The sequence below is a fragment of the Ammospiza nelsoni genome, chromosome 20, assembly GCF_027579445.1.
Source record: "Ammospiza nelsoni isolate bAmmNel1 chromosome 20, bAmmNel1.pri, whole genome shotgun sequence".
In the NCBI taxonomy this organism is placed as follows: Eukaryota; Metazoa; Chordata; class Aves; order Passeriformes; family Passerellidae; genus Ammospiza; species Ammospiza nelsoni.
Genome location: NC_080652.1, coordinates 2,999,982 through 3,027,192, shown reverse-complemented (window position 1 = coordinate 3,027,192; position 27,211 = coordinate 2,999,982). Strand labels below are relative to the sequence as shown.

Genomic DNA, 27,211 nt, shown 5'->3' with positions numbered 1-27,211 from the left:
TGTGACACCACAAGACCCTGAGAAGGAGGAACACAGTGGATTTCTGTCCCTGGAAAGGAGTGAGGGGGATTCTCCAGTTATACAGAGAAATGAGAAGTTCTTTCCTTCTGTCCCAACAGCCCTTGGGTTTTTCTACTCAGTGCAAGCCTTGGAAGTACAAACTTCCAATTAATTCCACAAGTATGATTAAGATTAACTCTGTTTTCTCCAGGTGCTACAGCAGGGCCTGTAACAGACTGACACCAATCCAGCCCCTCAGGCTGCTGACTTCTGAGGGAGCCCGAGGAACACCTGCAGGGAGTGGGGCCAGGGTTCAGTCAGGATTAGAGCCAAAGGAAGCCACACATGAAATAGTCTGGGTTGGGTTTAGGGTTACACCCTTGAAAGGTCCTTGAGTCCAACCCTTCTGGGATGAGCAGGGGCACCTTCTGCTTGTCCAGAGCCACATCCAACCTGACCTGGAATGCTTCCAGGGATGGGGCATCCACAGCTCCTCTGGGCAACCTGTGCCAGCGTTTTACAGGAGAAACTTCCCTCTGTTAAAAACCTGGCAGGAATCAATCCCTTCTGGGGGATTTTAACCCTCAGCTTTACAGTTCTGCTGCCTGCTGGACTCCAAGAACTGCGATCTCCATGCTGGATCCACACCACAAATTTCCAAACAGCTCCCTACTCAAACCAAGCATCTGTGAAGCCTCTATGGACAAAAAGACCCCACAGATGTGGCCAATTCCTGGCAAAATGCCAGTGTGGAATGAAGTTTCTCCCGGGCTGTCACTCCTGGAGGTGGGCAAGCCCTCGGGGCCGGCCCTCGGCGCCTCCCGCTCAGCAGGCACACCGCACACACCGTCTGGGAATTGCTCAGGTTGGTTTTTTTTTGCTAAGTTTTTATTTTAATTCAAGGACTTTGCTTCATACAAAATGGAATTGTAGAAACAACTGCAGAATTCAAAGTTTGGCTGATAAATATTACTCAGGCAGCAAACTAGGCAATCACAGAACCTTTTTTTTTTCTCAATTTTTTTCTCCCTTATTTTTTTTTTTGGGTAAAGTTCCACTTGTGTTGCATGGTTGGAACTTTGATCGTTTTTCACACTGTTTTTTAAATATAAAGTTTTGCAACAAACCCCCAAATTTATATCAAATATAATTAAAAATTAACAACTGATGAATACATTGTATCAAAAAAGTACGAAGATAAACATTTTCCATGCACATACTTTTTATAGATATGTATATATGTATATATATTACATGCAAACATTACTTATTCAAAGTACAGCCACTACGAGACTGGTTCTGGATGCAGAAAACTGATCGGTGCAATTCAAGTTTGGCAACTCACTATGAGGATTCTTGGAAAGATGGAGAGACAGCAGAGAGGCTGTAAAAAAATGTCAGGAAAGGGTTATGGATAATTGTGGTCAGGCTTGTCTGTCACTGTCATCGACCCCTACGAGGCGGGTGGAGGATTTGGACAACTTGAGATTCTTCTTTGTGTTCTGCCTATGAATTGGGGTGACCCAAAGCTGTGTTAGTGCAGGGCTGGGGGGTTGAGGATGGAAAATGGGAGAGGAAAAGGGGGAAAAGACAGAATTATTCCATACAGAAAGACATCTCTGTTGCTTTCCAGTGTGGGTACAGTGTTTGCATGCACAGGCAGAGAGATGGTGTTGTCCCTTCCCCTCAACTTCCTGGAGTAAAATAGGAACGTTCCCTTGGAAAATTTCAAATAAGGTGTTTGTGCCTTCATTTCAGGAAAATGTATAAAACATTTGGTCACAATCGCGCTGAAGCCTGAAACAGGAAAATCCAGCAGCTAAAGCTAGAGATGGATGAAGGTCTTGGAGTGGTGGTGGGGTGGGTGTGTGTCCGGACGTGTCATCTGGTTGCATAGCCCTCCGTTTGGGAATGCCAGGAATGCCAGCCGTGACCTCTGGCTACCACACTGCCTTTATTCCGAGTGCACACGAGTACAGAGACAGAGATACAGACAGGAGTTATCCTTTAGCAGAATCCAGGGATGAGATCGGCCAGAGATTGCTACTGAACAGAACGAAATTAAAACAAAACACCGGAGGGAACAAAACCAGGTTGAGTTTCCTCAAGAGAAGAGCTACAGGAGATGAGAAGAACCACCCTAGAGCAGACTGCTCCTGCCTGAGGCTGACAGACTTTGCTGAGAGCATGAGAGACCTCCTGAGCATTTTGGTGGTATCTGATCCCCTCCAAGCAACCCAGGGACAGAACAGATCGCCAGGGCCAGTGGGATTTCCACCCACCCCGTGCGACTGCCGCGCCTGGCGAAGTTCCACAGGTCTGGGGCCTGGTAGATCCTCTGAAAAAATTCACCTCTCCAACCCTATCCTCTATCCTAGCGGCGCTTTTAGGGATGTGCTCAGCACCTCCCACCCTTCCTCCTTTCACCTTTTAACCTCTCCACATCCTCTGGCTGCCCTGTGCCCCAAACCAGCCCGACAAGGGCTCAGCAGAGCCCTGGGCAGGAGGTCCTGGCCGGGCTTTGCCCCCAGCCTCCCTCCCCGCCAGCACAGCGTGTTTGCCCTTTTCCCAGGCTCACAGTGCAGGAATCCACACGGGCACAAAAGAAAGAAACCAGCCAACACAAAAGTCGTTGCAAGAACGCAGAAATCTCATCCCTGAGAATCAGAGTTAGAGGTTTGGATTATTATTATTATTATTATCATCACTTTTTTTTTAAACCTTCTCCTATCAGGCAATAAAAACAACTCACTCCAACTGCCCTCCACACCAGTGATGCACGGCCAGAGCTCTCTCAGCTGGCCTGTGGGAGATGCTGCTCCTCCTGCAGGAGCACCCCTGCAGATGCTGCCCTTTCCCACCTGCATTTCCTCCACTGGGCAATGAGACAAGGCTGGCTTTGTTTGCTGCAATCACTCCCCTCTCACCCATAAAAGTATATCTATATATATATATATATATATTTATATTTCTATATTCTAACCAAAAATAAAATAAAATAAAAGGCCAACCAAACCCAAACCAAGCCCAAAGCACGTTTGCCTTCCCCACTGGAAGCTCCCAGCCTGGGGCACAGTGCCCCCAGGGCCCCTCCAGGCTCCGGCTGCTCGGCCCCACACCCTCTGCCCTCCCCACGCTTGCCCAAGCTCTGATGCCTCGAAGCAAGAGGTTGCATCGTCACTGTGAAAGATTTCAAAGGTTAGGCACTTAGTAGTGAACAACTGGAGCATTCGGTAGAAACGGTGGGACCTGGAATGACAATTGGACTAATTCTCTACAGAAAGAGGAAATTTTTTTCTTTTTTTTTTTTTTGGTTTTTTTTTTACTGTACAATTTACAAAAATGCACACAATGAAAAGTTAAAGTTCTATCTAATAGCTTGATATAAAACCAATAACATTTCTTCTTCTCAACCCTACGCTTTTTTTTTTCCTCTTTTTGTTTGGGTTGTTCTTTTTTTGTGGACTTTTTTTTTTAAGTTGTTTTTTGCTAAATCAAGCTTATATTGTAAACAAGACAAAACAGTGAGGGTGTGTTGCAGTCAACAGGAGAGAGGGATGGATTGAAAAGTCTCAGCAGCAAGGAAACAGTCCTTACAAAGGAGCTCTCTTGTGGCTTTACCGTGTGTCAGTGTGAAGGACCCAATGTGGTGAGTGACATTAGAGACCCCCAGGGCAGTGGTGTCACAGCAGGGTCAGCTCGGGGGTGGCACCAGCTCTGCCCTAAAGGATTGCAGTGGCTGAACATCAAGTCCCAAAGGACTGTCCTTTGTTCTGGGCTGTGTTTCTCCTCTCCCAGTTTCTTGGGTGCATCTCTTCCTTCTCAGCGCTCAACGAGACAAAACGCGGGGGGCGCGCGTTGTTCGCGCGAGTCCCTTTGCGACCCCCGGCTCCCACCCTGGCAGGGGGGAATTATGATGGTAAATTAATTAAGAAATAGCCCAACAAAACTGCGCCAATCATGAGAAGGACCCACAGTTCTGCTTTTCCACCGTGGAAGGTGAGGATCGCTCTTCTCCCGGCTCCTGGCCTCCGCGGCCGGGTTGGCGCCTGGTGCGTGTCTCGGGACTAGACAAGGCAGTGGGGAGGGGGCAGTGAGGGATGTGCTCCTCTCGCTGCCTTCCCCAGAAGGAGGGAGCCTTCTTCCTCCATCTGTCTAGTGCAAAACAAAAACAAATCAAAAAGGAAAAAACTAAAGAACAACAGAGGAGAGAGAGGCTGCAGGGGCATCTCCAGCCCCAGGCACTGAGCAGTCCTCAGGGCTGCCCCGCCGGCCACCTCTGGCCCCGGGCCCCCACGGGAGCTCCCAGCCCTCCAGATGATAAAACTCATCCTTATTAAACACGCACACCTCGCAGGGTTCCGCCGAGCCGCTAGCACCAGTCATCCTCATCGGCTTCGTGGTAGTAACTGCGTCCTCTGGCGCCGGGGCCCGTGTTGAGCCCCAGCGTGTAGTGGTACCCGTTGGGCACGCGGCGGATTTGGTGCGACTGCGAGGTCAGCGAGGAGACGTAGGAAGTCCTTGAGGAGCGGCCCGAGTTGGTGGCCACGGCCTCCTCGAAGGTGAGCGTGTCCTCGGGCGCGGCGCGCTGCGGGCTGTCGGCGGCATCGTCGCGGTGGCCCAGGTAGGGGTCGGAGCCGATGCGGGCCACGGCGGGCGGGGGCGGCTGCTGCTCCCCCCGCAGCAGCGCGTTGTGCTCGGACAGCCCGCGGCTCAGGCGGCCCGGGGAGAACGTGGGGGTTTGGAAAGTGGTGAAGTGCACGGGCGAGGAGTTAGCGGTCTTGTAAGTGATGCTGGGGCGTGGGGTCAGTGGAGTCTGTGGGAGCTGCCTCCGACCCCGGCAGGGGGTACTAGCACCAGATGTCGACAGCAAGGGGCTCCCATTAACTGAACCACTGCCCTACATCAAAATTGGAACAGAGCAAATCAAAAAATAAAAAAAGGGAAACACCGGACAAACACAAAGGCAGGCAGGTATCAAACAGAAGGAGAAGCAACAGAAGGCGGAGACGAGTCACAAGAGGAAAGAAAAGCAAAAAAAGAGAGAGTTTAGACAAGCACAGTCGGGGCGGGAGGTTCTCGAGAGATAATTCAACACGAGATGTGAAGAGCTGGAGAGTTCAAGTCTGGGAGCAGTAGGAACAGAGAGGGGCAGAGCATCGGTAGGACGCAAACTGGCACACGGCTCCAACAGAGGGGACACTGCCCAGGGGAGGCACCCACAGCATACAGGGCTCGACATGCGCCTTACCTGGCCTGGGAGCAGCTCAAAAACCTGAGTTATTGGGGATTTTTATGAATTATTGTTGTTTTTTTACAGTTTTGCTTTGGGGTGGGTTGGTGCAGAACTTCACCCTACAATTGTGCGTGTTGGGTTTGTGGGAGATGACCCTGCCCACAGGAGGGGGTTCGAAAGAGATGAGCTTTAAGGCCCCCTCCAAATCAAACCATTTTAGGACTCCATTAATCTATTTCTGTTGCCAAAACTGGATTATGGGTTACTATTATTATTATTATTATTATTATCATTATGTTATTATTCTTACGGATTCTGCATGGAAGGAGGGTGTGGGTGACTGTTTTTTGCAAGTTGGGAGTGAAATGTCTTTGGATTAAATAGCCAATTTCTGAAAAAATAACAACCAAAAGCTTTTTGGACAGGCTTTAACAAGTCCCTTTAACAGAAATGCATTCACATTCTTCTCTTTAATATTATACATTTGATTTTGGAGTGGTAGAAGGGTCTGGCAGCTTCCTGTGTTACTAATAATGTCTTGTGAGAGTGAACTAAGCTGCAGTAATTTACACAAATGCCATGAGTGAGAGGAAAGGGCCCATCTTCCCATTTCTGTTTACATTCTCCCAAGGCAGGACATGAGTGCATTGAACAATCCCCCAGCCTTTCCCAACCTAACATTTTGACGACCAGACCTTTAAGTTTTAAAGAGCACCTTTTCCTTCCTATCAACTCGTCAGGCTGTCAGTCACTGCTTGCTCTGCCCTGCCTGGCTCCCCCAGTGACCAGGAACATTCCAGCATCATGAGGAAGCTGTCCAGCTTCTCCCAAGGGCCTGAGCACCTCACAATTACAAAAGCAAAACTAAATTTTAGCCTGGAGAAGAGGAAGCTCAGGGAGGACCCTTTTGGTTTCTCTAACTCCCTGACAGAAGCATGGAGCCGGGTGGGGGTCAGGCTCTGCTCCCATGTAAGAGGAAACAAACAGCCTCAAGCTGTGCCAGGGGAGGTTCAGTTTGGACATCAGCAGGAATTTCTTCCTGGAAAGGGTGGACAGGCATAATAATGGGCTGCCTAGGGAGGTTTGGAGTTCCCATCCCCAGAGATGTCCAAGGAAGACCTGGACATGGCACTGTGGGCTGGTGACAAGGTGGGGATTGGGCACAGCTTGGACTTGGAGGATTTTTCCAGCCTTGGTGTGAGGCTCCAAGCAGGACCCCAATGTCTTTATCTGCAACTGCCTGACCTTCCTTGCCCTTTCCACTTCCTCTAATTTAAACAAAACATGGCAAAGGTGCACAAACCCCTGGCAGAGCTCAGGGCTGTTTCCCCACGCTGCCTCTCCTCACCTGTCTGTGTGGGCCGTGCTCTGGGCCCCCGTTGGGCGAGGTGGGCCTGCTCTGGTCAGCAGATTTGGGCTGGGCACGGTCCCGGCTGCCGTAGCGGTCGCAGGAGTAGAAGCGCTGCTTTTCGGAGGAGGAGGAGGAGTGCTGCTTCCTCTCCTGGGAGCGACCACGCTCCTGCTTCTTGTCCTTGGAAGAAGACTCTCCAGACTGGGCTACTGAAAGGAGAACGTTGGGTAGGGGGTCACCAGTGTGTTGAGACATAAACTTTAAAGAATTTAGAGATTTTAGAGGAGCTAAGATTTTAGTTAGAGATAAGCTTTATTGGAGTTAATTAAAATAAATGGGTAGGTCTTGATGGAGTTAAGAGTTAGTAGTTAACTAATAATTGATTGCTTGTGAACACAATGTTTGACTAGCTGGGTTTATAATGAAGAATATAGAAACTGATAAATAGCATTTAGGAACATAAGACAATTGTGGCGTTCTCTGTTCTGAAACCAACTGAAGATGGGGAGTAGGAGTCTTACCAAGGGTTCATTTGTCATATTTGCATTGAAAAGAGGAACAGCAGCTGCCTCTTCTTCCACTGGATCTTCAGAGGAAGAATATATCCTTCTCTACAGATTCCCCTTGCTACAACAGAACCACCCCTGACACTGCAGGAGGGCTGCAGCCACATTTCCAATGGGACTGCCACCAACACCCTGACCCACAGGGTGTCAGGTTGGGTTCTGACTGTGTCAGTGTTGTTCAGTGCACTGCATTGTTTGTTTTATCCTTTTATTTTTTCTTCCCTATTAAAGAACTGTGATTTTCTGCTCCTGTATTTTTGCCTGAGAGCCCCTTAATTTAAAATTTATAGCAATTCGGAGGGGTGGGGAGGGATTATATTTCCCATTTCAGGGGAGGCTCCTGCCTTCCTTAGCAGACACTTGTCTTTCCAAACCAAGACAGTTTTCTACAAGAACGCAAACATCAGAAGGCTTAGAAAAATCTTTGAAAATCAGGGTGACAGCAAATCACTCACCAGCTTGTCCATCAGCCATGTGATGGGCGGCCCTATCCAAGGACTTCTGCTTCTTCTCCTTGCGCCGGTGGCAGCGGTGGTGGTGGTGGTGGTGGCCCTGCTCTGGTGGCATGCGCTCCAGGGAGTACTCGTAGAGGTGCATGGCGTGAGGACGCTGCGGGGCCAGCGTGGAGACCGAGCGCTTCATGGGGCTCGTGTCCGGGATGGGCTGCGGGGAACACGGAGTGACACGGAGCGCGGTGAGGGAAGGAGCCGCGCCCCGCTCGGCTGCCTGCTTCCCAGCATGGAGGGGGTTAAACAGCCAGAGAAAGGGGCAAGGAGGGCAAGGAGAGAAATGGTTAATTGGAGACAAACTGGAGTGGGAAGGAGGGTTTGTGGGACGTGGATTGAGTGTGAAATTTGGGGAGGGAATAGGATCTCCCAGTGCCAATCCATGGGGAGCACACACAGGCAGCACTGCACAGCACACCCAGCGGGGAGCTCAACAGGGACACGGGGCAGAGCAGCAGCCAAGCACCTCACAAGGGGAATTTTTCAACACCAGGGGCACCCACAGCTGCTCCAGGGCCTGCATCCCAAAGCAGCTCCAGAGAGGAAAGCAGCATTGCTGAGCACCACACAGAGGGGGAGAAAAATCAGGAATCAGGGGAGGTACAGGCCAAGCCACGAGGAAACTCCTTCTACTTCCCCGCAGTGAACACAACTCCCAAACATTTAAACTTCTCTTGTCCCATCATCACTCCCTGAAGCCCTTTGCCTGGGGCAAGGTTAGTGTGTACATCCTGCAATCCCACCAGGACATCTCCAGAAAGGAATACCTGGGTTTGCTATTGCTGTTTTTAAAACATTTGTGTCCAAACATCTGGGCACTGAGAGCTGTAACAGCACTGCTGGACACCCTCCCTGTGCTAGGGGCAGCTCCAGACCCTGCTCCCTTTCCCTTTAGGTACAAAACCTGACAAAGGTTCTGCAGAGCCCCAGACAAGTGTCCTGCAGGAAAGCTCCTCTCACAGCCTCTACCCAGGGATAAAGCTCAGAAAACAGGGACAATTCCCACATTTCCTTCTCTGCTGGCCTCTGGCTGGCTCTGTGTGGAGACAACAGCTCATCCATCCTCTGGATGCTTCCCTGGGTCTGTCACTGCACCCCAGCCGTGTGCCAGAGGAGAGATCTCAGAGCACAGTGTTCCAGCTTGACAGTGAAATTCAGGATGTTCCCCAGTCCCTCAGCCTTACACTTGTTCGAATTCCCAATCCAATAACTCCCTCCAACACCAGCTCTCAGGGAACATTTACTCTGTTCACTGTAACCTTTCCTAAGACCTCTGTATTATTTTTCCTGTCTGCTCTCTTTTGTTTGCTTATCCTGAAATCCAGATCTCTGCTTCCCTTGTGATATTTACCCAAGGCAAAGCCAATGGTTTCATAGTTCTGCTCGTTATTTTAAGTGGAAAAACCACTCTCCCTCCCCTTGAGGGCGGATTTTCCTTGGTGTAAAGGCACCACTGGCCAGTCACCCACATTTTGGTGCTTCCCACTGAAGGGCAGTTGGGATCCTGGTGCTGGAAGGTTTAGCAGAGGCACAAGGCTGGGATGAGGGAACCCAGCAGAGCTTTTGGTGTGGCTCTGGAAGCACCAATTCCATCAGGACCATGTCAATGTCACCTCTTGTGGCCCTCATCTGTGTGGACAAGAAATTATACTCAGGAGCTTCCTATGTGTCCTTGTTTAGTGCTGAGCCTGCATCTGGAGGAAGGAAGGAGGGCTGTAAACTAGACAGTCTGATGGGCAAAAATGTGGGAAGTGAAAGTATTTCCCACTAAGAAACACATCCAGATTTTCAAAATCCATACAGGGCTGCCAGAAAGAAAGCAACAGAAAAAAACCAACCAACCAAAACCAAAACAAACCAAAACAAAAAAAAAAAAAAAGAAAAAAAAAAAAAAGAAAAAAACCAAACCAAACCAAAAACGCAAACAAAAAAACCCATCAAAAATAAAAAAAAAAACCACCAACAACAGAAAAACCCTGCATAGATTGACAAGAAATGAACATTTCTTTTTGGGCTTCGGTCCTGCATCCACACTTATTCCAGGGACAGAAATCCCACTGACATGAATCAGTGGCAAAGCAATCAATCCTTTTTCCATAAATCCAGGCAAGGCTCTTGTTATGGGAGGCACAGGCTCCCAAAAAGCCTCAGGAGACAGCATGCACCCCTGCAGAGAGCTCCTAATTGCTTCTTCATTACCAATCTGAGTGTTTTCACTGCCTAAATTCCAGAGCAGAGCAACGAGGCATGAAAATAAACAAATCAAAAACCAAAAAAAGCAACCCACCCAGCCAAGCCCTGCTAGCAGAGCGAAGCATGCGACCAGGACAGAGGGAAAAGTGGGAAAAGAAAGAGCGTCTGTGCCGGAGCGACTCCAGATGAGAGGGGAGAAAAGTCAAGGGTTAAAGGAAGGTTAATTAACTCTAAAGGTGAATTTAATAGGATACAATTTAGTGCAAACTACATACTGCCAGGTAACTCCCAGGTGACCGTGCTTTGCTCCTCTGCAAACAATTCGGACAAGGTGAGGGACATTATTGGAAGCAGCCCCACAGTACAGCCAGTGTCAGACATCAGATGTGCAGCAGACACCATGACGACCAGGGAGGGAGGTGATGAGGGCAGGACAGCAAAGAGGGAGGGTGCAAACACAGGAGGAGGGGTTTTGTTAAATAAGCGGAACATAAAAAGAGAGAGACAAACAGAAAGGGAGGCATCCAGGAACAGAAAGCGTTGCAAATAAGAGTTAGAAAGAACTCAAAAGTTTGGGGAGGGGCAGAGCAGCATGTGAGAGGGAGGGCGGGGGGGCGTGGAGGGGGAGACACACATAGAAAGGACATCAGTTATTCACCCAAGCTACAACCACTGAACATTGTATTATAAATGAGGTTAGATCTGAGATTCCGGGCCTGATTCACACCCAGGTGTGGCACGAGGGGCAGTGACACCCCCCATGCTTCTGTCAGGGACACTCCTGCAATATCTGACTGCCACGGAGAGGAGCTTCCCAAGGGAAGGCTCTGCCAGCTGCACTGCCAAGGAAAGAGGAGGCTACCTGTGGTCTAGGAAAAAGGATAATTTCTGGGAAGGAGAAAAAGCTTTGCTTTGTGAGCTGTTGCTTTTACTAAGCACAGTGAGGAGTGATAATTCTGAGAATCACACGGCTCACACAAAGGTCAGGAGCCAGGTTGGAAATCCTCTGCCTGGCAAGGGGCACCTCCAGCACATTGGCACAACAATTCCATCTGTTGGAGCTACTGCTGTGTGTGCACAACACAGGGTTTCACTTTGTGGTGCAGCAAATCCTTCACATTCTGCTCCTCAGGGAGAGCCATAGAAACAGCCCAAGGTGTGGGAATCCACAAAATGAGATGGTTTTGGGAAAGCTGCAAAAGGCAGGCCTCACAGACAGCAGAATTGTGATTAGAGCTAAACAGTAGCCATGAGATAGGTCAGCAGAAAAATTATTTAAAGAGAAGAAAAGCAAGAACAAATAGAACAATGGTCTGTGTATTAACGCTTGTCTAGAATAACTCCCTAAGCTAAAGAAAAGTTTATCTAGCAAGATATTAGGAAGTTTGAAGCTTGATAATGGAACTCTGTGCATTGTGTTTTAAGGCTCACAAGCAGGTATTGTATTTGAAATAAGCAAGCATTGTTTTAACCAAAGGTATGTGTGCTTATAGTGGTTGGATAGAACTACTGTCAGTGTGCTTTTGCTTTGCGTGATTGGTCAAAAAAACTTTTAAAGGAAGTTGTAATATTGAGTTCTTTTTCTGCTGCCTGGGATGTGAGATGGTGGCATTTTCCCATTGTCATAACCATGTCATGAGACTGATGCTGGAAAATAAAACAGCTCAAGGCACGTTCCACAGCAGTCCTGTCTGTCCTGTTTGTGATTTGTACAGACCCCAGCTGGCGATACAAGGCCAGGCTGCTCCCTCCTGGCTGTGTGAATCAGGCCCTGGGAATGAGGCAGGACACAAGTGGTGAGATGTTGTGACACAGGAGACAGGATGGTGGCTGGGCAGCATTGGGGACAAACAGCAGCAAATGTGTGAAATGGCCAGAAATGATCTGTGACATCCTACACACTAAGCAGTGCCCACAAGCTGATGTGAAAGTCAACTCCAGTGAGGAGATTTCTTTGAAAAATAAGTTAAATAAATCAACAAGGGAAATCCTCAACACCAGATTAGTGGCCAAGGTCACAGTACAGGAAAATACAGGGAGCACACTCAGTGTTCCAGTGCAGCTCCCTGGTAGTCCCTGTGCCTGCTGCGTCCACCTGTGTGTGTCACAGCACATTGCAGCTTTCTGGAAGGATAAGGCGCAGGAACATGGCTTGGCTGGCTGGAAAAACAACACACAGCTAATGGGAACACAGCCTGAATGGCCTTGTCCCCAAATAGTGACCCTGACACTGTTGGGTGGCCCAGCCAGAGGGACCATCCTGGGCTGCTTTGTGCTGCTAGCAGGGAGGAGTAAAACTGGGGACAGTGCTGTGACTGCACAGGACGTCTGCCACACCCTGCAGAGAATCACTGCAGGGAATCCCTGGCCACACCCTGCAGGGAATCCCTGCCACACCCTGCAGGGAATCCCCCAGCCACACCCTGCAGGGAATCCCTGCCACACCCTGCAGGGAATCCCGGCCACACCCTGCAGGGAATCCCTGCCACACCCTGCAGGGAATCCCCCAGCCACACCCTGCAGGGAATCCCCCAGCCACACCCTGCAGACAACCCCACTGCTATCCCAGAACAAGGCCTGGATTCCCGTCTCCATGTCTTTTAGCACCAATATTCCCAAAGCAGCTCCAGCCCATGACAAGCAAAGAAAAGATGCTGAGACCTTGGCCCACTCCCAGTCTGCCACCATCACATCCCCACCTCTTTCTCACCTGGGTTTCAGCAGCCAGGCGTGGCATGGAGGCTGCACGGCCCTGGCTCTCCAGGCCTGGCTGGGGCTCTCCGTTGGCAACTGTGGGGCTGATCTCCTTCATTTCTACCACCTGATCAAAAAAACATGGAATGGGTTCAGTAGCAAGAACATGTAGCTTTGAAGCCACCATCAGGTTCCTGAAGTTTGATTGGACTGGGAAGAGATGCTGGTGTGGCAAAGAGAACAACTGAAGAGCTGTGGAGTGTTGAAGTAGAAAAATGATAAAGAAAAGCCTCCTAAAATCAGGCCTGCTCTGGCTGGTCTGTCACTTCTTCTAAGTCAAGCTGGCACTGTGCAAGTTCCCATGTGAAAGCAATCCTGGCGTCAGCAATTCATTAGCATAACAATCTGTTCCTGGGTTAAAACTGTTTTTATACAGTTTTATAACAGTTTTTATACTGTTAGAAAAATGAAAACTATCTGTACAAAGAACTTTTCCTGCACGTGCACACCAGCGGTTTGAGTGACCAATCCATACAGAATAACAACTTGTTACTGACCAATAAGTAATTGGTAAGAAAGCTCCTGACCAATGGAAATGACACTGAGATCTGTAAAACTGAATAAAAAGAAGTTCTGTGAATAAATAAGGGGTTTTTTTCCACCATGAAGAAAATTGAGTCCCATGTGATTTATTCCCACAGTGGGGTGCCCAGGTTACCCTGTCCTCAGCCAGGACACCCCACAAGCAGTGGGATGAGCTCTTCCACCAGCCAGGAGCCCCAGCTGTGACCTTGAAACCCCTCAGGTCATTCTGACCTTTCAAACCCCTCACCTGATTTGGGACAATGGGATTGGGAAATGGGAAGAGAGAGCCTGAGGTAACCCATGGCAGCAAGACAGAATCCCAGGAAAAGCATGTCCAGATTGGCTGTGGGAGCTGCCAGGTTTGGGCTTTCTCCACAATGCTCAAGCAAACAAGAGACAGAACAGTGCTTGCCTCAAGGGACAGCTCTACTAAATGCAGGTCCCCCTGCCTTCATCTGGATATTCTAAACACTTTCTAAAATTTCTGAAAATCCACCATGGCTCTAAAATCTCCTGCACCTCACCCTTCTTCACCTGCTTTTTCTAAACATTTTCTAAAATTTCTTAAATTCTGCCACAGCTCTAAAATCTCCTGCACCTCACCCTGTCTTCACCTGCTTTTTCTAAACATTTGCTAAAATTTCTTAAATTCTACCACACCTCTAAAATGTCCTGCATCTCATCCCATCTTCACATAATCATTTTCTTAAATTCTGGAGTTCTTACATTCTAAACATTTTCTTAAATTTCTGGAGTTCTACCACACCTTTAAAATCTCCTGCATCTCACCCCGTCTTCACCTGATTTTTTAAACATTTTCCTAATTTTCTCAAGTTCTCCCACAGCTCTAAAACCTGCTCCTCCCCCTTCCCCCATTTGCTCACCCTCTCGATGGGGATCTCCTCTGAGTGGCCTCGCTCAAAAGCTGGGCTCCTGGTTTCATAGAACACGTCCTGGGTGCGCTGGGTCCCCCAAGAACTGGACTCTTTGATCCCTCCCTCTGGGGGTGGCCTGTCCAAAGAAAAAAAGGGGAAAAGATTCATCCTTTTGCAAAGAGATTTTGCTAAATTTGGCAAATCAAACTTGAGCTCCCTTTGGGGTTTCACATGTGCAAATCAGTTGCAGGATGGGCACAGTGGCTGGTGAAGCTCTAAGGTGCTCTGGGTTTTTCTCCTGTAGAGCCTGAAGATCCCATGAGAACAAAGAAATCAAACCAACTATGATTTTTTTTTTTCAATAATTAAGGAAAACAACTTCTGCCACTTAAATCCTTCTGGACAATGAAGAGTTTGGGAGTTCAGGCTGATTTTGTGTGCAGGACCAGCTGGACACTGGTCAAACACCTCAACCATGCTGAAGTCCCTTCAGCTGTCAAGTCTGGTGTTTGTTTCCCCATCAGGATTATTTGGGATGTTTAAACCTCAGCTGTCTGTCACTAAAAATCCACAATGTTCATGATTCAGAGGAAAATCACCTGCAGAGCAGGAAATGGAGAATTGATTATGGATCACTGTGTCACCAGTGTTTGGAAAGCTCTCCATGAAGGGATCATTTTCCCAACAAGATAAATTGTGCATGGCAAGCTCTTGCTGTTGCCCAGTGCAACAGGCTTGAGGGCTGAATTTATTCCCAAGGATCTTTGGCCTCCCAAAACCTCATTGCCGGGGTTTGCTTGGTTGTTTTGCAACAGTCCCAAATTCCTGTGAGCAAACTCACCCTGGGCAACTCCCAATGAGGATTCATGAAGGAAACACCAAGATCCCAACACCACCAGCACTGGATAACCACAACAGGAGCAGAGCCACCACATGAATTGTCCCAGACATGGTGTGAAGGGGCTGCTGGCTTTGGTGTCACCAGAGCAGCAGTGGTGGATGGGGTGACCCTGAGGTGTGGTGGCTCTGGAGGGGCTCAGGGGTGACCCCGAAGTTTGGTGGCTCAGGGGTGACCCCAAGGTTTGGTGGCTCTGGAGGGAGGTCAGGGGTGACCCCGAGGTGTGGTGGCTCTGGAGGGGCTCAGGGGTGACCCCGAGGAATGGTGGCTCTGGAGGGAGGTCAGGGATGACCCCGAGGTGTGGTGGCTCTGGAGGGGCTCAGGGGTGACCCCAATGTGTGGTGGCTCAGGGGTGACCCCAAGGGTGGCTCTGGAGGGAGGTCAGGGGTGATCCTGAGATGTGGTGGCTCAGGGGTGACCCCAAGGGTGGCTCTGGAGGGCTCAGGGGTACTCACAGGGCTCCCCCGTTGTTGAGGGAGGCCGAGCTCTTCTGGCGCAGGAAGGCCTTGGCGTTGCTGAAGGCCGCGGGCTGCGTCTGCTCCAGGGTGGCCTTCAAGGGGTGGAACAGGGACACTGGCCCGGGCTGCCAAGCACAAGGGAGAGGTGTCAGAGCTGGGATGGGCTGCAGGGCTTTTCTTACTCTGTGAAAAGTCCACTTTGCCACCCTGGGACAGCAGAAAGGCCACGCCGGCCTGGGCACAGCAGGGAGAGGCTCTGAGGGACACCTGATACAAGTCAAGCCCTGCTGCAATCCCTCTTCCCTCTGAATGCTCTTCCCAACTCCTGCTGCAATTCCCCTTTCCCTGTGAATGCTCTCAAGCCCTGCTGCAATCCCCTTTCCTCCTGAATGTTCTCCCAAGCCCTGCTGAAATCCCTCTTCCCTCTGAATGCTCTTAGGTCCTGCTGCAATCCCTTTCCCCCAAAATGCTCTCCCCCAGCCCTGCTGCAATCCCTTTTCCCCCTGAATGTTCTCCCCATCCTGCTGCAATAACCTTTCCCTCCAAATGTTCTCCCCAGTCCTTCTGCAATCCTCTTTCCCTCCAAATTTCTCCCAAGTCCTGCTGCGATCCCCCCTTCCTTCTGAATATTCTCCCAAGTCCTGCTGCAATTCCCTCTCCCTCCGAATGTTCTCCCAAGCCCTGCTGCAATCACCTTTCCCTCCAAATGTTCTCCCAAGTCCTGCTGCAATCCTCTTTCCCTCCGAATGTTCTCCCAAGCCCTGCTGCAATCACCTTTCCCTCCAAATGTTCTCCCAAGTCCTGCTGCGATCCCCCCTTCCTTCTGAACATTCTCCCAAGTCCTGCTGCAATCACCTCTCCCTCCGAATGTTCTCCCAAGCCCTGCTGCAATCACCTTTCCCTCCAAATGTTCTCCCAAGTCCTGCTGCAATCACCTTTCTCTCCAAATGTTCTCCCAAGCCCTGCTGCAATCACCTTTCCCTCCAAATCTTCTCCCCAGTTCTCTTTCAATCCCCTTTCCCTCTGAATGCTCTCCCCATCACCAGAGCACAGCAGTGAGTTTCCCCAAGGATGTAGCCAGAGGGGCAGTGCAATTCCAGTGGCTCTGGATGGGTCTGGTGGAGCCATCCAGGTGTGGGACAGATCTCCACCCTGTGCTGGAGATCAGCTGGATGCTCATCCTAAAAACAACAGCTGTTTGTCCTACTGGAAGTGACTGGGCTTTCAATGCCAGTTGTGTGAAAATATTTTCTAGAATTTGTAAAAATTAGAGCCAAAATGACTTGGAATAATTCCTATTTTCAAAAATAACTTAAACCTTCTATAGCCAAACTACCAGCAGCTTTCAATAGTTCTTTGGTCTACCAAGGAAATATTTGGTGTACCCTAGGCCACTTTTAAACACATTTTAGACTTTCAAAGATCAGTTGTCTTTTTTTTGAAAAGATCTTTCTTTACTGGGAAAGGCAACTGCAACAATTTTTTTAAAGTATTTTTTTGGAGAGAATTTCCATTTTTGAGCCAGCATTTTGAAACCCTGCCTGGAAGCGCAGCCAGGCCTTCTGGGTGAATCCTGCTGGTGATTCTTGTTAAAGTTGCCTAAGAGGGAGGATGGAAAAACCCCTTTTGTACCTGGCACAGGCCCCCGGGGGGCTGGACTTGCTCCCTGCTGTTCTTATTCTGCTTGTAGAAGTCAAATATCATCAGGGCTGCGTAGACCTTCCCCACAGTCATTTCATCAGCTGCCAGAGCATGGGCAAAACACAGCAGAGCCATTCCAAGGATGAAGAGAAGACAGGAATAAGGAAAAAAAAACAGCAAATGGTGAAAAACCGGGAGAGGGAAGAAGCAACAGGAAAATTTTGAGGAAAAAATTAATAATATAATAATTATCAATAAGAAATTATTTTATTAAGAAAAATAATAATTATTAAGGAATTATTTCTTTATGAATAAAATAAAATTGTATTTTATGAGAATAATGAGGTAAAACAGACACAGAAAAGTAGGGGAAATTAGAAAAAAAAAAAACAAAAGGTTACAAAAGATTGTTCAACTCTTTGCCTGTTGCTGCCTTGCCTTGGTTTGGAGCTCTCTGTGGCAAACACAGGGATTGTGTAGGAAAAACCAGGCAGGAAAACTCAGTGGCATTGTCAGCATTGCTGAGAGAATTCCTAAATTCATCCCAGACCCACCCCAGCCTTACCCCTGCTTCTCTGACGTACAGTGAGTGGGGTATAATGAGCTAATATACTTTTAAGGAATATTTCCTTTTTCAGATGTTTTTTCACCCTCAGAGCCATGGGACAGCCCTTCCCTGCCCAGCACTGGAGCACTCACCATGGAAAAAACTGGAGCAGCAGAGATACAGGAATCAAGAGAGGAGGGGAGGGAAAGACTTCAGCAGTCACTACCCACTGATCTGCACCTCCTCAGCTCCCTCATTTTTCTTAATTAACAATGCCTTTATTATTCTATACTGTTTCTCATTAATCAGGAACCCAGAGCTAATCAAGAGAACAGCAAACTCCCCATTTTCTCAGCACTTTTGCCCAGGACATCACCAAGTAACACAAATGCCTTTAACCCCCAAACACCTCACATCTGATTCCCTAAGCTGTCAGCAAGCTTTAGCTTTCCTTCTCCCCATTTTTCTGGAGCTCAAATGGCAGAAATTGCTCTCCCACCTTGCAAGGCACAGCCTGGAGACTGCCAGAGCTGAGGAGGTGCTCTGGGAGAGGCCACACAGGGCATTGCTCTCTTCTGGGCACTGTTTGGGATTTGGGGTTTTCGGTGCACAGGAGATCTGCAGCACAATGAAGTCCCTGCCTGGAGGGGAGCTCAGCTCCCCCAGTCCCTGTGTGACAGAGCCAGGGCAGCACAGCGGCTGCCAAGGAGCCCAGCTGCCCTTGGGGTCCCTGCTGCATCCTCCAGGTGACCCAGACAGGGCTTGGGACAGAGCAGGCAAGGAGGGAAGAACCTGTTCTGTGGTTGGACAGAGCAAACGAGGAGGAAGAAACTTAATCTGGGGTTGGATAGAGGAGATGGGGAGAGAAAACCCTGATTTGGGGTTGGATAGAGCAGGCAAGGAGGGAGAAACCTAATCTGGGGTTGGATAGAGCAAATGAAGAGAGAAAAACCTAATCTGGGGTTGGATAGAGCAGATGAAGAGGGATAATCTAATCTGGGGTTTGACAGAGCAAATGAGGAGGGAAAAACCTAATCTGGGGTTGGATAGAATAAATGAGGAGGGAAAAATCTGTTCTGGGATTTCAGAGAGCAGACGAGGAGGGAAAAACCCAATCTGGGGTTGGATAGAGCAGGCAAGGACAGAAGAACCTAACCTGGGGTTGGATAGAGCAAATGAGGAGGGAGAAACCCAATCTGGGGTTCCTGGGTGTCTGGGATGGACCCAGTGCTTGAAGCACTTACGTTTGTGAGGAGGCACCAGCAAATCCAGAGTTTTCTGGGACAGGTTGGGCCAGACCAGCGAGATCTCCTTCCTCAGCTCAGCATCACACTGGTGCTGCTTCACACCTCCTGCAGCCAGGGAGGAAGAGGAGAGGAGTGAAGCCCTGCCCTGGAGCACATCCCACTGTTTGCATCCCCCTTTCCCTTTCCTTCAGTAGGGTGAGACAGCACAGCCCTTCCCTGCCCAGGGAATCTGTGAATTCTCCATGACAGAAGTGCAGGAACCCAGCAGGACCAGCCTTGCCTCACCCTGGGCACCCTGAGTGTGAAAAATGTGTATTTTATTATTGGCTTTTCACAGATGTTAAAATGAATATTATATGTGTTGTGTTAGAAAGTAATGCTGTGTTAATTCTCTGAAGTAGTGTGTTAAATATAGTTTTGGGTTATTAAAAAATGTTAAAATAGAAACGATGCTATGTAAGATACTCTTTTCAAAGAAGGGACTTGCAGTGAGATAGCAGCCACAGGACACCTAAATCTTTCAGAGAAAAAGAATTTATTGCTCTTTTATCAGAAGAAATGAACTTCTTCCTGCCTCAAAGGCGCTGTTAGGATTCAGAGGAAGAAGTTGTCTCTGACCAGACAGAATCCTGTGTTTGAAAGGAATTCATGCATCATGTATGAGGTGCATGAATATGCAACAGGCTGTTGCTTTTAAGGGTTAATCCTTCATTAGCTGTGTCCTTTTTCGGGCTGGTGCTGCCCAGAAAAAGGTACCCGGACATCTGTAACTCTGTTTCTATTGTCTCATATTGTCCTAATCCAAATTGTCCAAATTATTATTAATCTAATTGTATTACCATTTTTTATAACCATTTTATTACTATTAAACTCTTAAAATTTTAAAAACAAGTGATTGGTGTTTTTCACATTGAGCAGTGACCTGGGACTTAAATTTGATCTCAAACTTATTCCATGCTTAAACTCCAAGTGCTTCTTCCATTGGGGAGTGCCTGTGAAGGCAGCAGCACCTCCCAGGTGGGATGGAAAGGACTCAGACATGAATAACAGTGACCGTGTTCACAGGGGTCTGAGGATGAGGGAAGAGATGAGGATCTGACTCCATGTTTCAGAAGGCTGATTTATTATTTTATGATATATATTATATTAAAGCTATACTAAAAAGAACAGAAGAAAGGATTTCATCAGAAGGCTGGCTAAGAATAGAACAGCAAAGAATGATAACAAAGGCTTGTGGCTTGGACAGAGAGTCTGAGCCAGCTGACTGTGATTGGCCATTAATTAGAGACAACCACATGAGACCAATCACAGATGCACCTGTTGCATTCCACAGCAGCAGATAATCATTGGTTACATTTTGTTCCTGAGGCCTCCCAACTTCTCAGGAGAAAAAATCCTAAAGAAAGGATTTTTCAGAAAATATCATGGCTACAAATCACAAAATCCCATAACCATTGGGTTTGGGTTGGAAAAGACCCTAAAATCCTCTAACCCAACCCTCTGCCATGGCCAAGTTCACCCTCCACTGAGCAGTGTGCTGATGGATTACAAACCCTCCTCAAACCCACCAGCTCTTCCCAAAACCCCTGAAATGACACAAATTCAGAGTCCTACCCTAAGGTAAAGCAGAGCCAAACCCACAGCTCTGCTCCATGGGCCAAAGCCAGCCTAAATGCACACATGGAAAGTGATTAAAGGCTGGGTGAGCCCCAGGCCAGCTCCCAGTTGAATTCCCCTCACAGCAGGTAATTAAAGAGTTCGTCTGAATGACAGAGATTATTTTTGTAAGAGCAGAGTGAGGGAGGAGGCTCTGGGTACTCTGTTACACCGTGGTTTGAACTCCCACAAGGGAACTCATTAGGAAGGTTTATTAAGGGCCTGTTAAGCCCGCTAAAGACTCAATTAAATGTAGCACATGAAACCTATTCAAAGGGAGCTCATAACAACAAAACAGGTCAGAACCTCACACCCCAGAGCAGAGCTAAACCATAGAAATAATCCAGGGTATCAGCTGAGTTCTCCTCTCTGGCTCCCTTGCAGTTTTCAAAAGGGTGGGGGGAGCTTTTCCAGTAGAAAAAGGCTGACAGGTAACTAGAAACTGAAAATTAAACAAACTCTCAGCATCCTTAGCTAGGAGTTATTCCTGAAAAAAGCTGCTGGCTCTCAAAGTCACAGGAAATCCTAAAAGCATCTGTAGAAATGAATGTCTGATCCTTGTCTTGATCCCACTCCTTTGGGGAGCCCCAGGCACCTCAAAATTTTGTCCTCTTCCAGCAATGCCTCCCCAAAGCATCACAGGAGGGAGGAGATTAACTCAGATACTTGCACTGGCCTAAAACTGCTTAGTAAAGCAGAGCAGCCTAACCCTGCCTTGCCCCTGCTCCCTGGAGCCTGGTTCCCTCCTGTTAACTTTTAAATTAGGTGTAAGACTGCTCAGGCCAGGCACGGCTCCAGTGTGACCCCAGGCAGGCTGATGAGATGGGGTAACGACCCAGAGAAAAGGCCGGTGCATTTGTTACACTGCAAGGTTTAATTGGGAGCTGAGTAAACGCCTGATTAACCACCTCAATAATTCCATTTTATCTCAAGGTGGAATGTGCTGCAGGGCACTTGCAGTTCCTGCCTTGCTGCCAGCATGGAAGGGCTGGAATGGTTCAGAGCTGGTGTGGAAACTCATTTCTGATTCAGAGAAAGGAGGACACGTCCTGGGCTTCCCTTCAGCTGGCATGGGCAAAGATTGCCACATTTCACTGCACCCCAAAGGCAAAGGGATGCTCAGGACCCCTCTGGCCTCTCCCCAAGCTCCCCTTTGTGGCCACATTTCATAGAGAAAAACAAGGCACAAATTCCCAAGGATATTTTCTGGGATTCACATCCTCTGAACCTCAGAGAAAGAAAAACCAATTCTTATCTCATTTACTGCTCCTGTGTTTTGGAACAAGTGGAATGCATTGAGGAAGATTGTTTACCTGAAGGAATTTACTTGATTAGATTCTGGTGTGAGTGTTTTGATTCACTGACCTATTGAATCCAGGTGTGTGTGTGTGAGGACAGTCACAAAATTCTGTGAAGTTGAGTACTTGTGCAGATTCAGTTTGGATGTAGTGTAATATAAAATAATAGAGTATAATAAAGTCATTAATTAGCCTTCTGATATCAATGGAGTCCTCCTCATTTTCTCCCCAGACATCAGGGTTGCCTTGATTTACTACACCCCTGTCCTCAGGTGTTGGCATGGGAAGATAGGAATCCCACCTATATTCTAAATTCTTCTATGGCAGAATTTCCATGGTTTTGGGAGGACACCAAGCCCACAGATGTCACTGAATACTCTGAGCTGGATAGGACCCGCAAGGATTAAGTCAAACTCTTCAATGAAAGGCCCAGCCAGGGATAAATCTGTGTCCTTGGTGTTCCTGGCACCTTGCTGTGACCAACCAAGCCCATCTTGTGGTCAGGAGCTGGGCTGTGAGTCACTGTACTCTCAGAAAACCCCAGTTTTCTCCTGGTTTGGTCTCCAGGTGACCCAGCCACCCTGTCCCTCTCACCTGAGGCCAGTCTGATCTCCAGGTGACCCAGCCACCCTGTCCCTCTCACCTGAGGCCAGTCTGATCTCCAGGTGACCCAGCCACCCATACCTGTCACCTGAGGCCAGTCTGATCTCCAGGTGACCCAGCCACCCTGTCCCTCTCACCTGAGGCCAGTCTGATCTCCAGGTGACCCAGCCACCCATACCTGTCACCTGAGGCCAGTTTGGTCTCCAGGTGACCCAGCCACCCTGTCCCTCTCACCTGAGGCCAGTTTGATCTCCAGGGCCGTGCGGATCAGGGCCATCAGCGTGGAGGTGAAGTGCACAGTTAAATCCTCAGGGGAGATGGGCATGTTCATCCTTACCAGGCGCTGGGGACAGACAGGGCTGGCTGTGAGGAAGGCCAGGAGTCCTCCCCCCACCCTCACCTGCCCCTCTCTGAACCCCCAAAATACCCAAAATACAAACAGGAAGGAACTTTTTGTGTGCTGAGCTGAAATTCAGCTCCTGTCCAGGAGTGGGTTTGGGGCAGAACCTCAGTGGTTTAATGGGTGATTTGCCAGCACTGCACTGCAATCCTACAGAGCTCCCCCAAAAAGAAGCCAGGTGGGGAGAATCTCATCCCATTTCCTGACTGTCTCCAGTGGTGTCTGCACCATCCAGATGTTGGAACCCTGGTTACTGAGAATTTCAGATTTCTGTGCTGACTCTGACCCCCAAGAGAACACTGCATTGACCTGAGGCTGTGGAGAAGCTTCCAAAATGGAATGATGGAACTGGGATTGTGGGCGGGGAGTTTGAATAATTATGAATTCATATTGAATTATGAATAACTACTGAATAATTTTATATTATAATTAGATAATAATGGAGTTTGATAAGTGTGTACTATCACAGGGTGGAAAACTTATTAAAGTTTTAGGATGTAGTAATATATATAAAGCAAGATGGAGGTTTTAGGGCAGAGGCTGGGCCTCCTTCACAGGTTTAAGTACTATTGTGTAATTAGATAAAAAAGTCCAAGGAAGTCCCTGGGTGTTGATCTGCCTGAGCACAGCCTCAAAAACCAGTGGCAGCTTGGTCTGGGCCCTTTGCTGGGGAGAGAATTTCATCTCCATGTGAAAGCTGCTTGGGCTGATATTTACACCCCTCTGTCTGCCCAGGAACCTCTGTTGTGTCTAACAACAGCCCCCAAAGGCTGGTGGAGGTGCCAGCTGCACTCCCCTGTGGCTCTGGGCACTGCAGCAGTGGGCACAAGCCTGGCACTGTCTGCAGAGACGCAGATTTTGCTGCAGCCTCTTTGCTGCCCTGGGCAAAATCTGCAGGATGGAAACTCCTCAGCTGATAGGAATTCTCCTGCTGGGGAAGGAGAGAATGGTGCAGGTGAGAGCATGGAGCTGCTGGAGCCTCAGGGCTCAATGGGAGCCCCAATTGCTGCTCATTTGTTTCCCCAAACCAAGCCCTGGCTGGGGCATGAAGACTTGGCCAGGTTTTCCATCTCTGGGATAACCTCCCTGCTTAGATGATCTTCCAAGTTCCAACTTCCACCTTCCCAGATGTATGGACTGAGCTGCCCTAGCATCCCAGAGTGGTTTGAGTTGGAAAAGACCTTCAAGATCATCTCATCCCACCCCCTGCCATGGGCAGGGACCTTTCCCTAGCCCAGGCTGCTCCCAGCTCTGTCCAGCCTGGCCCTGGACACTCCCATGCCCTCAGGGAGGGCAGATCCCAACCCTGGCACCTTCTGGAGACAATTCCCCCCCAGGGGGACACTTGTTGGTGTTGGCATGAGCAGACAGAAAGCACAAAGTGCTGGTCCAGTGTAAAATCTGCTCAGAGGAGCTGAAATCTCCTTGTTCACCCTTTTACACATTTTCAACTCTCACTTCATCCTGCAGGGACTAAAGACCACTGTAACAGTGTCCCTGTCACCTGAAGTCTGGGACAGACCCTTGTGCTCTCCCTCACAGCCTGCCCAGAGGTTATTCTGTGTCTGCCCAGCCTCAGAGACAGGGAAATCAAAGTTCAGCCTCTCAGGCAGTGACAGTGACAAGTGCTGGCAACACCACGGGGTTGTTTGTGTTCACTCCTGTCAAATGAAACGGGATTTAATTCCAATTCTGCCCTCAGCACACAAAAAGTTACAAAAAACCATCAATGAGAGCCCACAGTCAGCAATCAGAGTCCCAGAATCCCACTGGGGTGGGAGAGAGGGAAGGGATGCAGAGAGAAAGAAGATGCATGCAAGTGAAGAACAAGCAAATGAGGAGCAATTCCCCACAGGAGAGCTCTATCCTCACAGAAACCACCCCCAAAAACCACTTGGGCACATCTCAGGTGTCCCCAGGTGAATTCCCAAGGGATACAGATGCACAAAACAGGCCACCCACCTTTTGCTGCAAACCCAAATTTTGCTGCAAACCGGCACCTGGAAGAAGCTCTCCCTACACCACCTCCTTGCCCTGCTCCCTGCATTTCCCCCTGCACTGCCATTTTCTCCATCCCAGTATCCAAAATGGTCAAACTGGTAACTCAGACACCTCCAGGCCACTGGAATCCCCAACGTGAGAACAGAAGGGGGGGTTGAGGTGCACAGGAGAGGAAAGCTGGGATGGGATGAGTCCCTGTGTCCCCTCAGGTGCCAAACTGGGATGGGATAAGTCCCTGTGTCCCCTCAGGTGCCAAACTGGGATTCACCTCCCTTTGGACAGCACTCGAGGAGTTCTTGCCCTGCCAAGGGGAGCTGCAGGTTGCACCTTCCAGCTGCCCATTTTTTGGCCAAAAAAAAAAAGCCATAAGATAAGAGAGAAATGTCTCAGAACCTGCAGCAGCCAAAGCCAACAGGCCTCAGCTAAAGCCACACAAGATCCTCTCAAAAACAGGGAAAATTCCTGTCTTGGAAGCCCCTGGCTTGAGAAAATCTGTTCTTTAAATGAATATCTGGCATGTCTGAGAGCTCCTGCTCCTGAGGGTGGAGCAGCTGGAAAAAAAGAACTGATTCATCTTGGATCCAAAACAGCTTTGCCATCATGGCTGGGGTGGTGAGGGAGGGTTGGGTGAGACATTGTCACCCCACAGCCCAAATCAATGTCCCAAATCCCCGTGGGCACCCAGGGGAGCCAGGAATCAGCCAAGAACATAGCTTAAAAAAATTGAAAAAGTTGTTTAGAGTGTACTCAATTTTTTAAAAAAATTAACTTTCACCCCATTTTTTCTGTTTCTTCTGCTTGAAGTTGTGCTTCGAGGCTGTGTCAGAGCTGTAGCTCATGGTTTGAAACAGGATGAAAAAAAAAACTAAAAGGGGGGAAAACAGAAAAGGGGGAAAAAGGGAGGGGGAAAAAAGGAAAAGGGAGGGAAAGAAAAAAAGGAAAAGGGGGGGAAAGAAAAAAAGGAAAAGGGGGGGAAGGGGAGGAAAAAAGGAAAAGGAAGGGGAAAAAGGGAAAAACAACACCAAACAAAAAAAAAAAAAAGCCAATAACAAAAATAACTGAACCAAAACAAACAGAAAAAAAACCCCAACTCTAATTTGGACAATTTCCCATCTTTCTGGAGCCCAGAAGGAAATTTTAGGAGCCTGCTGCTCTTTCCCTGCACTGATGAAGAACGTGCATCACTTGGGAATCACCCAGGAGCTGGATCAGTGTTTGGGCTCGGTGACCTTGGAGGTCTTCTCCATCCTAAATGAATCTGTAATTCTATCAATCTTAGTCTTTTCTATGCCATCAGACGAAAAGGGGGAAAAAACCTCTTTGACATCACTCTGCTCTTTTAGGATTTGCTCACTGTCCTTGCCCATGGCAGAGGGTGGAAGAGCTTTGAGGTCCCTTCCAACCCAAACCATCCCGGGATTTTCTGATTCCTGGGCTGATCCAGGGGCGCTCGGGTGAATTAATGATGGGGAATATAATTTTAAAAAAGAAAAAAAAAAAAAAAATGTGGAAATGGTTCCCAGGAGCCCTGAGCTGCCAGGACAGGAATCCCCAGCCCCGGGGGAGGAGGCGCAGCCGGCAGCAGGTGGAGTCCCCGCTCCGCTCTGCGATCCCTCCCGCAGCCCCCGCGTTTCATTAGTTGGATTTGGAGCTCGTTAAAGCTCCTGCAGGAGAGAGCCCCAGAGGCGGCAGCACCGCCCATGTCTCCGGAGTCTCGTAATTAACGCAGTGCTGATAACGAGCGGCTGATTAGAGGCGGGGTCGGGAGGCTGCGCTCGGGGCGCGGGGTCCGGGCGCGGTCAGGAGGCGGCCCCGGCGCTGTTTAATTGGGAATTAACAAAGGCAGCGCTAACGAGGAACCAAATCTCTGTGACAGGAATAAATTCACTTCCAGTTTTGCTCAGGAGCTGCTTGGATAATGGCCCAAAAGGCAGGGAAAAGGTTGGAGGAATAGGGGGGAAATTCATCCCGGGATCAAAGGTGTATTGCTGGATTCCAGCCTGACCCAGAAAAAATTACTACACCCTAAATCCTGTTCCCTGGCACATTTCCAAAAAGAAGCACACAGTGCCTGGAAAACTACTAGCACCCCGACAGATTTGAATTATTAAGAGCACCCCATAAACCTCTGGGACAGGAACTGCTCTGGGAATGATCCCCAGACAGGAATAAATTCGGGACAGTGGGAAATGAGGTCGAGTTTGGTGAATAAATTATTTGCTATGAATAATTCACCCCGACCTAGTTGGAATGATTCTATCTGGTTTAATTCTGCTGGCTTTGGAGAGGCTGTCCACAGCTTTTATCCCTCTCAGATCATCCCAGGAATCACAGAATCCCGGGATGGTTTGGGTTGGAAGGGACCTCAAAGCTCGAACGGTTCCACCCTCTGCCATGGGTGAGCAAATCCTAAGACAGCAGTGAAGGCAAAGAGGTTTTCTTCACCCTTTTCATCT

General features: G+C 48.8%; 1 protein-coding gene across 1 annotated transcript in view; it reads right to left on the bottom strand.

Moving 5' to 3' along the window:
• Positions 1-3,152: 3,152 nt before the first annotated feature.
• The window catches only part of LOC132082091 (voltage-dependent N-type calcium channel subunit alpha-1B-like), a 316,197-nt gene continuing 292,138 nt past the window's right edge, over positions 3,153-27,211 (bottom strand). Inside the window, exons 42-51 of the mRNA XM_059486140.1 lie at positions 22,589-22,697; positions 18,795-18,902; positions 16,995-17,104; positions 15,360-15,487; positions 14,016-14,142; positions 12,563-12,673; positions 7,609-7,816; positions 6,585-6,796; positions 4,349-4,900; positions 3,153-4,151 (exon numbers count right to left, since the gene is read on the bottom strand). Of these exons, the coding sequence (XP_059342123.1) occupies positions 4,373-4,900; positions 6,585-6,796; positions 7,609-7,816; positions 12,563-12,673; positions 14,016-14,142; positions 15,360-15,487; positions 16,995-17,104; positions 18,795-18,902; positions 22,589-22,697 (1,641 nt within the window). The 3' untranslated portion in view covers positions 3,153-4,151; positions 4,349-4,372. The remainder of the gene's footprint in view (positions 4,152-4,348; positions 4,901-6,584; positions 6,797-7,608; positions 7,817-12,562; positions 12,674-14,015; positions 14,143-15,359; positions 15,488-16,994; positions 17,105-18,794; positions 18,903-22,588; positions 22,698-27,211) is intronic.